We start from the raw sequence: 15,488 nt of genomic DNA, 5'->3' as shown, positions 1-15,488 counted from the left end.
TAAGTGGGCGGGGCACTGTTGCGTTCTATACAAATATATAAAATATAAGTTAGCGTTTGACTTAAGCAATATATAAATTTTTATAATTTATATTAATATAAATTAATGTATATATTTTAAATAATAACACCATGTTTACGTAGTACCAGAATAACATTTTTATTTTATTTGGAAAATTATGATTTCTAATCTACAGTAGGCCTACTTCAAGTCTCTCATTCGAATGCTTGTCGTGAAGCCTTCCACCAGTAGGAGACGCTGTGGATCTGCTCGGCTTGGCGGTGTTTCGCCGAAGGAGAGTGTCATTCTTTCCTTCACTCTTGTTTTTGTATGTGAGAAAAATAACAAGAGTCAGTCTCTGGATGTGTGCTCTGTTCATCCACACATTGGACCTGTCTGTCGCTCACTGTCTGAACACATCAGTCACACTGACACAGTTTTCGAGCCCGATCTTCATCAGCGGAGCTGGACCCGCACACCGGGACTCAGTCTAGCCCGGTTCGGTTCGGTTCGGCGGACGGGACCCAGCGAGGATTTAAACGCCAGAACCCGATCAGAGATGGAGAGACGCCGACTGATGTGAAACGAACCAACGCTATGGAGATACATCCACTGTGAGTGCAGTGTGTGAGTGTGAGTGTGTGTGACCCGCATTTGTTCACACAACTGTGACAATGTCAATATAGAGTAAATCAGTGCAGTCATAAGATCACATGACATGTGATTCTCTGCCTGTGTTCACACCACTCCAGCAACACCCTTAATTCCACACTCTACAGATAAGACACGTATTATACATATTTTTCTTATATGCAAACACACTATAATGAGTTCTGTAAAAGTGCTCTGTGGTAGGTGATAATGATATGCTCAGGGAGTGTTTATGAGTGTATTTGTGTGTTTTTCAGATGCACTAAGCTTTGCCATCATAAAGCTGTGGAGCTGAAGGATGATGTGTGTGAAAAACAGAGTGCAGTCAATGTCAATCCACGTCACATGAGGAAAGCCTTCAGAATCATGAACGAGCTTCGCAGGTATACCTGTGTGAGCGTGGGTGTGTATGTGCTGGTATAATCAACATTATGGGGATGAAAATGGCCTCACAATGTAGGAAAACCTGACATAATCTACATTATGAGGCCATCCCAACTGTCCCTGTAATTCAAATGGCTTTAAAATGTACCAAACCTTTTTTTTATGAAATTGTATGAAAAAAAAAATGCTTAAAGGTTTCTGTCAGTGTTTGGTTATGTATAAAAAAAACAATATGCCAATAGAAAGTCAATAAAATACAGACTGTGTGTGTGTGTGTGAGAGAGAGAGAGAGAGAGAGAGAGAGAGAGAGAGAGAGACATTTAGAGGTCATGCAATGCCCAGGATTCACAAAAGGTCCTTGAAGTGCTTAAAGGGATAGTTCACCCAAATATGAAAATTCTCTCATCATTTACTCACCCTCATGCCATCCCAGATGTGTATGACTTTCTCTCTTCTGCAGAACACAAATTGTGATTTTTAGAAGAATATATCAGCTCTGTAGGTCCATACAATGCAAGTGAATGGTGACCAGGACTTTGAATTCCCAAACAGCACATAAAGGCAGCATAAAAGTAATCCATAAAACTCCAGTGGTTCAACCCATGTCTTCTGAAGCGATATTGTTGGTCTGTGTTAGAAACACACTTGTTTACTATAAATCTCCACATTCAAATTCACTTCAACATTATTCTTCTTTTGTTTTTTGGTTGCACTCTTCATTTATATCGCCACCTACTGGTCAGGGCTGGTCAAAAGTAGAGATTTATAGTAAAAAAATTATTCTGAAGATGAGGATTTGGTTTTATGGATTACTTTTATGCTGCCTTTTGGACCTTCTGAGTTATGGTCACCATTTACTTGCATTGTGAGGACCAAAAGAGCTGAGATATTCTTTTAAAAATCTTAATTTGTGTTCAGTAGAAGAATGAAAGTCAATACACATCTAGGATGCATGAGGGTGAGTAAACAATGAGAGAAATTTCATTTTTGGGTGAACTATCCCTTGAAGTCTTTTCTCTCTCTGCAGTCAGAGTGTGTTGTGTGATGTCACCATCATAGCGGAGAATGTGGAGATAGCTGCTCATCGAGTCGTCTTAGCTGCCGGGAGTCCTTACTTCCACGCTATGTTTACAGGTGAGAATACACACACACACACACTTACACACTCTGTCTGACTGGGTACTGTGTTTAGTGCCACGTGATATATTTGGTTTGTGTTTGTAGGTGAGATGACAGAAAGCCGTCAGAAGAAGGTTCGAATCAAAGAGATTGACGGCTGGACTCTGGGAATGTTGATCGACTATGTATACACTGCTGAGATCCATGTCACGGAAGAGAACGTGCAGGTATCCGTGTGCATGTGTGGCTGGGACATCAAGCTACGTTTGTTTGTTGGAGACAGGGAGCAACAGGGGGCGTTTAAATATGACCTTAAAAACAGCCACTTTTGGGTTTCCAAAGTTGTGGAAAACCTGGAAATATCAGGGAATTTTTAAATTGTGTTGTTGTTTTTTTTTATGCCTCATGTAGAATGTAAATGTTTCTAGTTATGTTAGTTCGTTTTATTTAAATCATTATGCATTAATCATAAATTAAATGGAAATGTCATGTTTTATGTTGGTGTCTTTATGTAATGCTTGTTATGACTCTGATTAGGACAAAAAAATTTTGATCCAGGAAGTGTGTTTGTACAGTGTGGGTGGGTGTGAATAGCTTTTATGTGTCTGTGTCTGTGCAGTTGACTAGACGGAGAGTGTTAAAATGAGGCTGTATTTTAAAGGCAAACTTTGAGTAAATAAATTAAGCTCTCTTGAGACAGTGTGTGAGATCTGTGTTTGTTTAGGTACTCTTGCCCGCTGCCAGTCTGCTGCAGCTGCAAGAAGTCAAAAAGGCCTGCTGTGAGTTTCTCATAACTCAACTTCACCCAACCAACAGCCTTGGTATCCGCGCCTTTGCCGACCTGCACGCCTGCACAGAGCTGCTCAATCTCGCCAATACTTTTGCAGGTGTGTGATCATGTTTAAAGTCAAGGTGAATCGCAGTTCACAACCAATATTACTTCCATAACGTGGCATACTTCTGAATGACACAGGGTATTCAATGAGAAAAATGTAGGGAGAGACTTGATTTTATCCATTAGCCATTGATTGGATTGTGAAAAGTGGGTGTAACATACCAAAATAGAGCCAGACCTGAACGTTGTGTTGCGCTTCCTTCTTAAAGGGATAGTTCACCCAACACAAATTATGATTTTTAGAAGAATATTTCAGCTCTGTGCTGTAGGTCCATACAATGTAAGTGAATGGGTGCTAAAATGTTGACGCTCCAAAAAGCACTTAAATGCATCATAAAAGTAATCCATACGACTCCAGTAGTTTAATCCATATCTTCTGAAGTGATAAGATGGGTGTCGGTGAGAAACAGCTCAATATTTAATTGCTTTTTTACAATAAATTCTCTCCCTGCCCAGTATGTGTTGATATGCATGAAGAATGCGAATGGCCAAAACCACAAGAAGAAGTGAAAGTGGAGATTAATAGTAAAAAAGCACTAAAATATTGATCTGTTACTCACACAAACCTATCATATGGCTTCTGAAGATGTGGATTTTAACCACTGGAGTCTTATGGAATACTTTTATGCAAGCTTTATGTGCTTTTTGGAGCTTCAAAATTATTTTTCTTAAAATCTTTGTTTTTAGGAGAATAAAGGAACTCCTATAACATCTGGGATGACATGAGGGTGAGTAAACGATGAGAGCATTTAGATTTTGAGGTGAACTATTCCTTAAAGATATTTAATGCCCATTGCGTTGAATATGCAACCTATGGGGACTTGTTCTCTCAGTTAGTCAACCTCCCTCTTAGACTTTGGGAAACGATTAATGTGACTTGAACTGGTGCTATTTTAGTGCATGTCTGTCTTTATACTGTGGAAGACTCTGTTTGGGATGTGTTAATAAAACGTTGTTACATATTGTTGTGTTTTCTTTCCTAAATAAAATTGTATTACTAAAACTCTTGCGATTAATCAAGATGCTATATTTTAAATCGACTGACACAACTACTAAAGAGCTATTTGCCTCTTCTATCCCTGCAATGGCTAAATGCAGTAACACATTTAGTCAGAATTGGGTTTTGATGGAAAATGAGTCTTTGGAATAACATGCACTGATGATGAATCATTCACAACAAGACCAGGGATGTGCTGTAAAAAAAGTTGAGTCTCAGTTTTGATTTCATGTTGACTCTAAAAGACAAAAAGAGGAAAAGTTATTTGCATAATAGTTGATAGTCTTTTGACAGTCTCCATCTCATATACTCTCTCTCTCTCTCTCTTTCTCTCTCCCACTCATTGACGCTTACAGAGCAACACTTCTCTGAGGTCGTGCAGAGTGAGGAGTTCCTCAATCTGGGCATAGAGCAAGTTTGCAGCCTCATAGCCAGTGACAAACTCACCATTCCATCAGAGGAAAAGGTAACCATGTTTCCATGTGTTGAGAAACTTGTGACAATCCATTGGTATGCTGTTAGTGATCTGTTACTACATTTACATTTATGCATTTGGCAGACACTTTTATTCAAAGCGACTTACAGTGCAATTATTACAGGGACAATCCCCCCGGAGCAACCTGGATTTAAGTGCCTTGCTCAAGGACACAATGGTGGTGGCTGTGGGGATCAAACCAGCAACCTTCTGATTAACAGTTATGTGCTTTAGCCCACTACACCACCACCACTCTGTTACTATGTTACTATGGCAGATAGTACTACAGGTTTGTTTCATGGCTCACAACTCTTTTATGAAGGATTTTATGAGAAGTCTATGGAAGAAATTAATGGGGAAAAATACTTCCGGAACCCAGACGGCTGAATAAGTGGCACTGTTGCGCTCTATAGCACTATGGGAATAGCTGTAGCTGCTGGTGAGAGCTTGTTGGTTGTCATGGCAACCGGAGTTGGAAGAGACAAGGCGTGGGCACCATGCTGTTTTTTTGCCATGGCAACACCAGCATCTAAAGATATCATATTTTTGTGATAATATTGGTTAGACTGAGTGTGTATGGCCTTGTAATCCATCACAAGTGATCCAATCACACTTCCATTGTTTCATATGTGAACTGCTCTGGGTTGTTTAACAAATCAGTTGAGTCAGTGTCTCAATGACTCACTCGTAACATAAAAGATGCGTATTTGTCGCCACCTACTGGTGTAAAGATGTAATCTCCAGAAATGGTCACTGAACAAAACCAAAATAAACGATTCGTCAAAGTCCGCACCACTATTTGGAAAGCCAAAAACATAGAGAAACAGAGTAGTTACATGAAATGTCCCAGTGCTGTTGGACTGTATGTCAGCACTCTTTGAACGCCACTCATCCAATCATATTAGAGGACATGTACATCATGCCGGGGGCTCCCCGGCCTGAGAGAATGAGTGAGGAATGCGGAGGGCGGGGCTGGGTCATGATGCTACACACCTGGCCCCTAATCAGGCTAATCAAGCCTCAGAGAGGGATAAAGGCCGTCTGGAAACTGCAGTGGGAGAGAGAGATTTACGGACAGCTGTCCGACACATTTGTGTGTTTGTCTTTTTATTTTATTTATATTGTCAAGCTGGTTCTCACCTCAGCCTTTCTTTAATCCCTTTACACCTGCTTAAAATTACTCAAACAAACATTACTCCCATAGGTTCTTATTGGAAAATAGCAAACGCGTGTCAGAATAATGGCGACAGGATTGGTCAGAAGTGCTTTTATGGCAGGGCTTAGTAAAGAGTCAGGGCTGACCACTTGTGATCACGCCACACAAAATGGAAGTTAATATACCAAGTGTAAACAGGAGCTATGTATGTATGTGTTTGTAGGTGTTTGAGGCAGTCATCGCTTGGGTCACACATGATAAAGATGTGCGTCAGGAACACATGGCTCATCTGATGGAACACGTTCGATTGCCTCTGCTGTCCAGAGAGTACCTCGTACAGGTATGTGTACATATGCATGAGATTTAGCATTGTTGTTCTCTAATCACAAATGTAATATAAGTCAATGTATATGTAGAGGGTGGAGGAGGAAACTCTAGTGAAGAACAGCAGCGCCTGCAAAGACTACCTGATAGAAGCCATGAAGTACCACCTGCTGCCTGCCGAGCAACGCTCCATGATGAAGACCAACCGCACTAGAGTGAGAACCCCCATCAGCTACCCAAAGGTTTGCATGGAGTGTGTAATAGTCATTTTTTTATTTTTGTTTTGCCATTTTAATTGACACAAGCAGTATAGAAAGGGCAGGAAGTCATTGGAAGAAGAGAGAGGGAAACATGATCTGCAAAAAGACACAAACCAGATTCAAACTTGTGTCGCACATATGAGGACCATGGCTCAGCATGTCAGAACATGTATGCCAACTGCTAGGCCATGTCTATTTTGTGTTTATCGTCACTTTTGAAGTGCAAACATTTTGCCTTTGTATTAAAACTAGGGCTGTCATTTGATTTAAATTTTTTAATGGAATTGATTACATGCCAAATAATTAATCGCATAAGAAAATCCTTATAAATAATTAATAATTCAAATATTTATAAATATAATATGTAGTGCCTATAATAAAAATAATACAGATTGAAGCATTTGAAATAAAGTGCATTATTGTGGCAGGTGAATCAAGCATTGATTGGACAATACAAAAAGTGTCTTAAGAACTCTATATATTGTTTTGACAGTTATAAAATGCAAGCTGTTTATTTTTCGATTATTGCAATTCAGCGTGCTTTTTTAAAGACATTTGTCACTAATATACTTCCATTCAACTAGACAACAAGGAAATCATATTTTGTGCCTTTTGGCGGAGATCAGTGTTCAAAATCAACTTTGATTCCTTATGAAATCAGTTTGTTATTAAAGAAATCGGTCTGTTGAAATGCTCTCATGATGCATTCATGAATAACTGGTGACCCTGCTGTTTAAAATTGTGATTCCGACTCTTTTCTCACATGTGTGTGTTAAAGGTGATGGTGGTGGTTGGAGGACAGGCCCCTAAAGCCATCCGCAGTGTTGAGTGCTTTGATTTAGAAGAGAAGAGATGGTTCCAAGTGGCAGAATTGCCCTCCAGACGATGTCGAGCAGGTGTGCAGACACATATCATTAAATAATACATTTCTGTATTTATGCTCAGGTCTAAAATATTTAATCGGGTAGAAATCGTTTTAGGTAAAATTATTATAAGTAAACCTTATCCAGTAATTGTCTGTGTTGATGGTGGTAGTTAAAAATGACTTGCTTGACTACTGTGTATGTATATTAAACCTCTGTTTATAAGACCCGAGTGTGTGTGTATCTGCATTTCCGTGGCTTTACGATTTACTTTTGAGTTTGTCTAATTTTCTAAATGTTTACTTCATGATTGTATGACTTCAAACATTTGTGCTTTGTATCATTTGCTCTGTGTGTGTGTGTGTGTGTAGGTGTTGTGTACATGGCGGGTGTTGTGTATGCTGTGGGGGGTTTTAACGGCTCATTGCGTGTGAGGACGGTGGACGCGTACGACCCGGTTAAAGATGAGTGGTGCTGTGTCAGCAGCATGCAGGACCGGAGATCAACACTAGGGGCTGCTGTGCTCAATGGACTGCTGTATGCTGTAGGGGGCTTCGATGGCAGCACTGGTAACACATGCACAATGTACTTATAACACAAAGAGGAAATGTCACAGCACTCTTTATGTTTAATCTTTACATAGAGAAATGCTATGAACATGTTATGAACAGGACAAGACGTTTTTTCACATGTTCTGCGCTTAATTGGGGGGAAATCTGTGGAATTTTAACATAGTAAAATGTGTTAAATGGAGCTGAGATTACTAAACTCTTTATGATACCCAAATTAGCCATAATATTTAATAAACAAACATCCAAGGGGTGGAGGATGTGTAGAACTGTTGTGAGGTTGCAAATCTGCAGAGTTCTGCACATGCAGTTTCATTGTAGGGGTTGGTTTTGGACATGCATTTCTACCATCTGTGACCATTGTAATGATGATGATGATGATGGTTTGCAGGTTTAGCTACCGTAGAAGCATACAACGCTAAGGCCAATGAGTGGTTCCATGTCAATCCTATGAATACACGACGTAGCAGTGTGGGAGTCGGTGTTGTTGGAGGTTAGTGACTGCCAGGCAGCCAATCTCAGTTGGTATATGTACAGCTACAGCCAAAAGATGTCTTTGTTATTATCATGGCTAATATGCTGTTGTTTGGCATTTGCTATTTAATAATACAGTTGAAGTCAGAAGTTTACATACACTTAGGTTGAAGTCATTAAAACACATTTTTTAACCTCTCCACAAATTGAATATTAGCAAACTATAGTTTTGGCAAGTTGTTTAGGACATCTACTTTGTGCATGACACGAGTAGTCTTTCCGACAATTATTTACAGATTGTTTCACTTTTAATTGACTATATCACAATTCCAGTGGGTCAGAAGTTTACACACACTAAGTTAACTGTGCCTTTAAGCAGCTTGGAAAATTCCAGAAAATGATGTCAAGCCTTTAGCCAATTAGCTTCTGATAGGAGGTGTACTGAATTGAAGGTGTACCTGTGGATGAACTTTAAGGCTTACATTCAAACTCAGTGACTCTTTACTAGACATCATGCGAAAATAAAAAGAAATCAGCCAAGACCTCAGAAATAAAAACCACAAGTCTGGTTCATCCTTGAGCAGTTTCCAAACACCTGAAGGTACCACGTTTATCTGTACAAACAATAGTACACGAGTATAAACACCATTGGACAACGCAGCCATCATTCCGCTCAGGAAGGAGACATATTCTGTCTCCTAGAGATGAACGTAGTTTGGTGAGAAAAGTGCAAATAAATCTCAGAACAACAGCAAAGAACCTTGTGAAGATGCTGGAGGAAACAGGTAGATAAGTATCTATATCCACAGTAAAATGGGTCTTATATCGACATCATTTGAAAGGTTGCTCAGCAAGGAAGAAGCCACTGCTCCAAAACTGCCATAAAATAGCCAGACTAGAGTTTACAAGCGTACATAGAGACAAAGATTTCACTCTTTGGAGAAATATCCTCTGGTCTGATGAAACAAATATTGATCTGTTTGGCAATAATGTCCATCATTATGTTTGGAGGAAAAAGGGTGAGGCTTGCAAGCCAAAGAACACCATTCCAACAGAAGCATGTGGGTGGCAGCAGCATATTGTAGGGGTGCTTTACTGCAGGAGGGACTGGTGCACTTCACAAAATAGATGGCATCACGAGGAAGGAAAATTATGTGGATATATTGAAGCAACATCTCAAGACATCAACTAAGAAGTTAAAGCTCGTCACAAATGGGTCTTCCAAATGGACAATTACCCCAAGCATACCTCCAACGTTGTGGCAAAATGTCTGAAGGTATTGGAGTGGTCATCACAAAGCCCTGACCAATCCGAAAGAAAATTTGTGGGCAGAACTGAAAAAGCATGTGCGAGCAAGGAGGCCTACAAACCTGACTCAGTTACACCAGTTCTGTCTGGCAATGCTACAAAATACTAACAAAGTGTATGTGAACGTCTGATCCACTGGGAATGTGATGAAAGAAATAAAAGCTGAAATAAATAATTCTCTCTTCTATTATTCTGACATTTCACATTCTTAAAATAAAGTAGTGAACCTAACTGAACTAAGACAGGGAATGTTTTCTATGATTAAATGTCAGGAATTGTGGAAAACTGAGTTTAAATGTATTTGGCTAAGGTGTATGTACATTTCTGACTTCAAATGTGCAATATTTTCTCTCTTAAAAATGGCCTAAATATTAAAAAGTTTGAAGAGGATGAAACACTTAAACACACGCTCGCACTGATTTCTAATAATTGTTTTTGTTTTTTAGGTTTGCTTTATGCTGTCGGAGGTTATGATGGAGCAACACGTCAATGTTTGAGTACTGTTGAGGCCTATCACCCCAACACTAATGAATGGTCTTACACAGCAGAGATGGGAACCCGCCGTAGTGGTGCAGGTAATACACACACACACACACACAACTTTACATGCACGATATAGACAAAAGTATGTGGACAACACCCGCTTCTAATTAAGGAAATGTCTTAATGGTACAGCATACACATTCTAGAGAATTATGTGTTTCCAACTTTGTGGCAACAGTTTGGGGACATCTCGTGGAAAACCCTCCCAGAAAAATGGAAATTGTTGTAGCAGCAAAGGGAGGGATTCTTTTATAAATAATAATAATAAAATTATAAATGAATAAATGATTGAATAGGTTGAACATTTTGATTTGATAATTTTGTTTAAATAGTTATCAGATTTATTTGTTATATCTGTTCTATTGAATTCTGAAATGATCCCATTATTTGACAGCAGGCTGCTGAGGGCAGTAAATGTAATCATACCTACTACCTTAAAGATATTAATGAAATAAGTGTCCTGAGATATCTCACAGGTCTCTGTGACAGCTGTAGACTTTGTAAACAGCAAACAAAAATGTGATGCTTTTCACCTGTCAATCATTTTGCTTGTTCTCATAGTGTTGTATTTGAAGTGGATCATTGAGGCTGTGATTCATAATGTTTGTCAGGTGGGGGCGCTATTGTGCCTCTGTTGAATTGACAGCCACAGGAACAAACAATGCTTCTCTTTTGCTCCGTTTTGGTCTCAAAATTATTTTAGAGGGTGGGGTTTTGGAATGAAAGGGTGTGGCTAATTCAACGGCTCAGTCACATGAAAGCTTCAGATCACTATAATCGCTTGCAGCACCTTTAACAGAACCAGAATTGGCCTTCGCTAAGCTCCGCCCAACTTGGTTACGGTTTCTCGCTCTAACAAGCTCTGCATAACTCCCCATAGGAATGAATGGGGTATTCCCGTTAATAACGTGTTTTTTGGCAAAATATTCACATAAACAGAATGGATAACGAATAGTAATTTGATTAAAAACTGTGGAGACTATGAATCAAAATTGAGGCAAATGGTCATCACAGTCACATAAAATGAGAAAAGCATCACTTGATAGTGATTACAAACCTCATAACGTTAGTGTAAGTGAAAACTGCTTATAACGTCTCATAACACACTCATTTTGATGCTGTGAACTCCTTATTTACCATCACCTTTACCAAGACCTGAATCAATATATAAATGAATTAATGTTACACTTTTAACTTTAAATTACCTTGGAGGAAATGTAGGTGTGGTTATATGTTCATTTAGGAATGAAGGCTGACACAGTTTATTCCATAGCATGCTCTTATCAATATTTATTTAAAGATTTCAAAATCTCTGCATATATCCTCTCTGGTTATTTCACTATTACAAGTGACCCAGCAAGAATGTTTTTAAATAGTTTTTGATTAAAATTCCACTTTGTTTTAGAAAAACAAGAGAAATGGCAGATGACAACAGTTGCTAAGATAGGATTGGTCAGAAACGCTTAGCGAAGGATCAATTGGAACCAAAATCGTTAAATTCCTTGTGATTTCCATCCCTACCATGTATGTATCTGACATCACAGTGTATTTGTCTCAACCACATGTGTGTGTGTGTTGCACAGGTGTGGGTGTGTTAAAAGGTCTGCTGTATGCTGTGGGTGGGCACGATGGCCCACTGGTTAGAAAGAGCTGTGAAGTTTTTGATCCAGCCACTAACACATGGAAACAGGTGGCTGACATGAATATGTGCCGCAGGAACGCAGGTGAGTTGGACTTTGCAGCGGGAGATCTTCCTTCCACCAGCTATTATTAAAAAATTTAAATTTCCAGCTACTGTAAAATGTTCCAGCAGTAACATGTGTATGTTTATTCAGGTGTGTGTGCTGTGAATAACCTGCTTTATGTGATTGGTGGTGATGATGGCTCCTGTAACCTGGCTTCAGTGGAGTTCTACAACCCAAACACTGATAAATGGACCCTACTGCCCACCTGTATGAGCACAGGACGCAGCTATGCAGGTCAGAAAAAGAGGCTATGTTTGACCTGCTAGAACTATTCATACTAGTTTTTTCCAGTATGCACATTTTCTCAATGCACCCGGCAATGTAATGCGCTTTACCTTACGTTTTCAATTAATACAACTGGAAGTAATATGAACCACAGTTTTTAACATCTCTTTTTTGACTTGTGATTTGACTGCCAAATCTTGATTTTTTTTCCCCCTAAAAACTTGGACTACAAATGCAAATTAGCAGCATTTTTTTTGTCCAATATGATCTGGATGCCACTCACTGATTAAACATGCAAAATAGTCAGGTCATGTGATAGTGTAGCATACGAATGTTTGAATGTGACTAGTATTGCATATTGTACTATTTAAAATACTAGTTATAAAGAAGTATAAAGCAAATTTATTCCAATGATTATTTTTGCTCGACTGGAATGTTGCATTGACCATTCAGCATCCAGGACCAGAACTATTAGTTTTATAATTCACAGTATGCATTAAAGGAATAGTTTGCCCAAGAATGACAATTCTCTCATCATTTACTTACTCATATGCCATCCCAGATATGTATGACTTTCTTCTGCAGAACACAAATGAAGATTTTTAAAAGAATATTTCAGCTCTGTTGGTCCATTCAATGCAAGTGAATGGTGAACAAAACTTTGAAGCTCCAAAAAGCACATAAATGCAGCATAGTAAGTAGTAAGACTCAAGTGGTTAAAGGAATATTCAGAGTTCAATACAAGTTAAGCTCAGTCGACAAAATATGTGGCGTGATGTTGATAACCATGGAAAATTATTTCGACTCATCCCTCCTTTAAAAAAAAACAAAAATAGAGGTTACAGTGAGGCACCTACAATAGAAGTAAATGGGGCCAGAGTTTTTGAGTGTTTAAATGTGATGCTTATAATGTTATAAAAGCACTTTAAGTAATTCTTCAGTTAAAACTCATGTATTATTTGAGCTGTAACGTTGTTAAATTATCATTTTTACAGTCATTTTAGGGTTTATTGACATTACATCATCATGGTAACGTTATAAAATCGACTAACTTTACTCATAAAAGGTTAGGAAGTGATTTTATCTCACTAAAATCATGTTTACACACATATATTTTAAGTCTTGTGGCTATACTTTTAGAAATTGGCCCCTATTCACTTCCATTGTAAGTGCCTCTCTGTAACTTTGATTTTTGCCTATTTTAAAGAAAAGGAGGGGCAAATCAAAATGCATTTTTGTGGTTATAAATAGTATGCAAACATGCTGTCGATTTAAGCTTACCTTTTATTGAACCCGGAATATTCCTTTAAATCCATGTCTTCAAAAGCAATATGATAGGTGTGGGTGAGAAACAGATCAATATTAAAGTGCTTTTTTCCCTGCCCAGTAGGTGGCGATATGCACGCAAAAATGTGAATCGCAAAAAACAAAAGAGGGACTCTTTGTAGAGAAAAGCGCTTGGGAGGGTTGTTTGAAAGTGGACATTTATAGTGAAAAATAAAAGGACTTAAATATTGATCTATTTCTCACCCACACCTATCATATCTCTTCAGGAGACATGGATTAAAACACTGGAGTTGTATGGATTACTTTTATGTTGCCTTTGTGCTTTTTGAGATTCAAGTTTTGGACCAAGTTGACTTGCATTGTATGGACCTACACAAGCTTCATTTGTGTTCTGCTAAAGAGAGAAAGTCATACATGTCTGGGATGGCATGAAGGTGAGTAAATGTGAGAGAATTTTCATTTTGAGGTGAACTATCCCTTTAAAGCAGGACAGGCCAGGGCCAAAAAGAAAGCAGTGGGACAGAGCTCCATCTGGTGGTTGTTTTGTGTAGTTCTACTTGTATTAATATTACCTGGTGTTCAGAAGTCACTGCACTTTCTTTTTTTTTTTTTTCATAAAAAGATTGTATGCTGAGTTTTTCGTGTTTTGATTATCATTATGATTATATTTGAGCAATAACTGTTTAGAATGACTACTGACAAACGCTGTGTGTGTGTGTGTGTATGTAGGTGTCACTATCATTGATAAACCTCTCTGAGCAGCTGAGGAGTTGTTGAACACTTTGAGCTAAAGCTGACGTACAGCGGAGGATTCGCTCGCACTGAAGCTCTGAATACGGCTGAGGCTTCATCCTGGAACTGCTTCACCATGGACATGACCAGGAGAATACTGCTCTCATTCTCTCTCTTTCTCTCTGCCTCTCTCTCTCTGTCCCTCCGTCTCTCACACGTTAACACTCATTCAGATACGTCAATACAAGCATTCACACACTACCTCTCTTTTTGTCTCTAGCATATATACTAACACACTCTTTATCTCTCTTTTCTTTCGGTTCCTGTTGTTTGAGAGTAGCCAACGATGAAGATTATTGCACTTTGAGGAGCACTAACGAAGCAGGATCAATGTTGTTAACCTCCGAGTAAAGACTGGTGCAAAATTTGGCCAGTGCATCTGCAACGTGAGTTTGAGCCGAGGGCATGCCCAGCGATTTTGCTGCTTGATCGTGTGATCGGAAGGAACCTTGATTTTTGCTCATTCAGATCAAGTTTGAGCGAAAATGTGGCTAGTTTTCCAGCACTTTGTTGCCTTTTGGAAGCTTGTTATGATGTCACTAGACCATCTTAAAACCATCTTCTTTATGAATGTGGACGATAACGAAGATGTGAATTTTGTGTTGCGATTTGAACTGAAACTTAGAAGGGTCTATTGAAGACAAATTCACTTTTACAGTGTGCAATTTGCTTGCCAAACTACATTTGAAGTCTTAAAGTTTGAACTGTCCGTTGATGTTGGTTTTTTTTTTTTTTTCATTTAATATACTCTGGATTTTTTCTTGTGGTCCGGTTGTTCAAGAAACGTGATCTTTGACATGTAAAATGCCCGTTAACATGAACGCTTCGGCATGCACAATACTATGGACTGGTGCTGGTTGCTTGGGTATTAAACCGCTTTGCATGGTTCTAAATACTGACGAGTATGTGCCATTCTTAAACTACTGCTGTATTCAGTAACCAAGTGATGTGCTCTCTTACTAGCGGTATTGAACACTGAAGAAATAAAGTATAATGGTACTCTTTCTTTCTTAAATATTTACTTTCTCTCTTTTTTTGTGTTCTTTTTCTTCTCCTTTACTGTTGAGGATTTAAAGGGACAGTTCACCCTAAAATGAAAATGCTCTCATCATTTACTCACCCTCGTGCCATCCCAGATGTGTGACTTTTTTCCTTCTGCAGAACACAAGTGAAGATTTTTAGAAGAATATATCAGCTCTGTAGGTCCATACAATGCAAGTGAATAGTGTCCAGAACTTTGAAGCTCCAAAAAGCTCATAAAGGCAGCTTAAAAGTGATTCATACAAATGAATATGTTTAATCCATGTCTTCAGAAGCTAAATGACAGGTGTGAGTGAGAAACAGATCAATATTTAAGTCCTTTTTGTCTAAAAATCTACACTTTCACATTAACATTTTTCTTCTTTTGTTTTTGGCATCTC

At 38.7% G+C, this 15,488-nt stretch overlaps 1 protein-coding gene across 1 annotated transcript; it reads left to right on the top strand.

Moving 5' to 3' along the window:
• The first annotated feature begins 272 nt into the window (after positions 1 to 272).
• Positions 273 to 15,223, top strand: LOC127651520 (kelch-like protein 2). The gene is made up of 15 exons (XM_052137395.1): positions 273 to 614; positions 909 to 1,034; positions 2,063 to 2,169; positions 2,260 to 2,381; positions 2,879 to 3,041; positions 4,403 to 4,512; positions 5,901 to 6,017; positions 6,094 to 6,243; positions 7,040 to 7,157; positions 7,496 to 7,693; positions 8,085 to 8,186; positions 9,922 to 10,050; positions 11,602 to 11,742; positions 11,854 to 11,997; positions 14,005 to 15,223. Exons 1-15 carry the CDS (start codon positions 598 to 600, stop codon positions 14,031 to 14,033), a joined length of 1,773 nt encoding a protein of 590 aa, XP_051993355.1. The 5' UTR covers positions 273 to 597; the 3' UTR covers positions 14,034 to 15,223.
• Positions 15,224 to 15,488: the final 265 nt, after the last annotated feature.

Source organism: Xyrauchen texanus, chromosome 11 (assembly GCF_025860055.1).
Source record: "Xyrauchen texanus isolate HMW12.3.18 chromosome 11, RBS_HiC_50CHRs, whole genome shotgun sequence".
In the NCBI taxonomy this organism is placed as follows: domain Eukaryota; kingdom Metazoa; phylum Chordata; class Actinopteri; order Cypriniformes; family Catostomidae; genus Xyrauchen; species Xyrauchen texanus.
The sequence above is the reverse complement of the archived record's forward strand: the minus strand, read 5'-3'. Positions and strand labels throughout refer to the sequence as shown.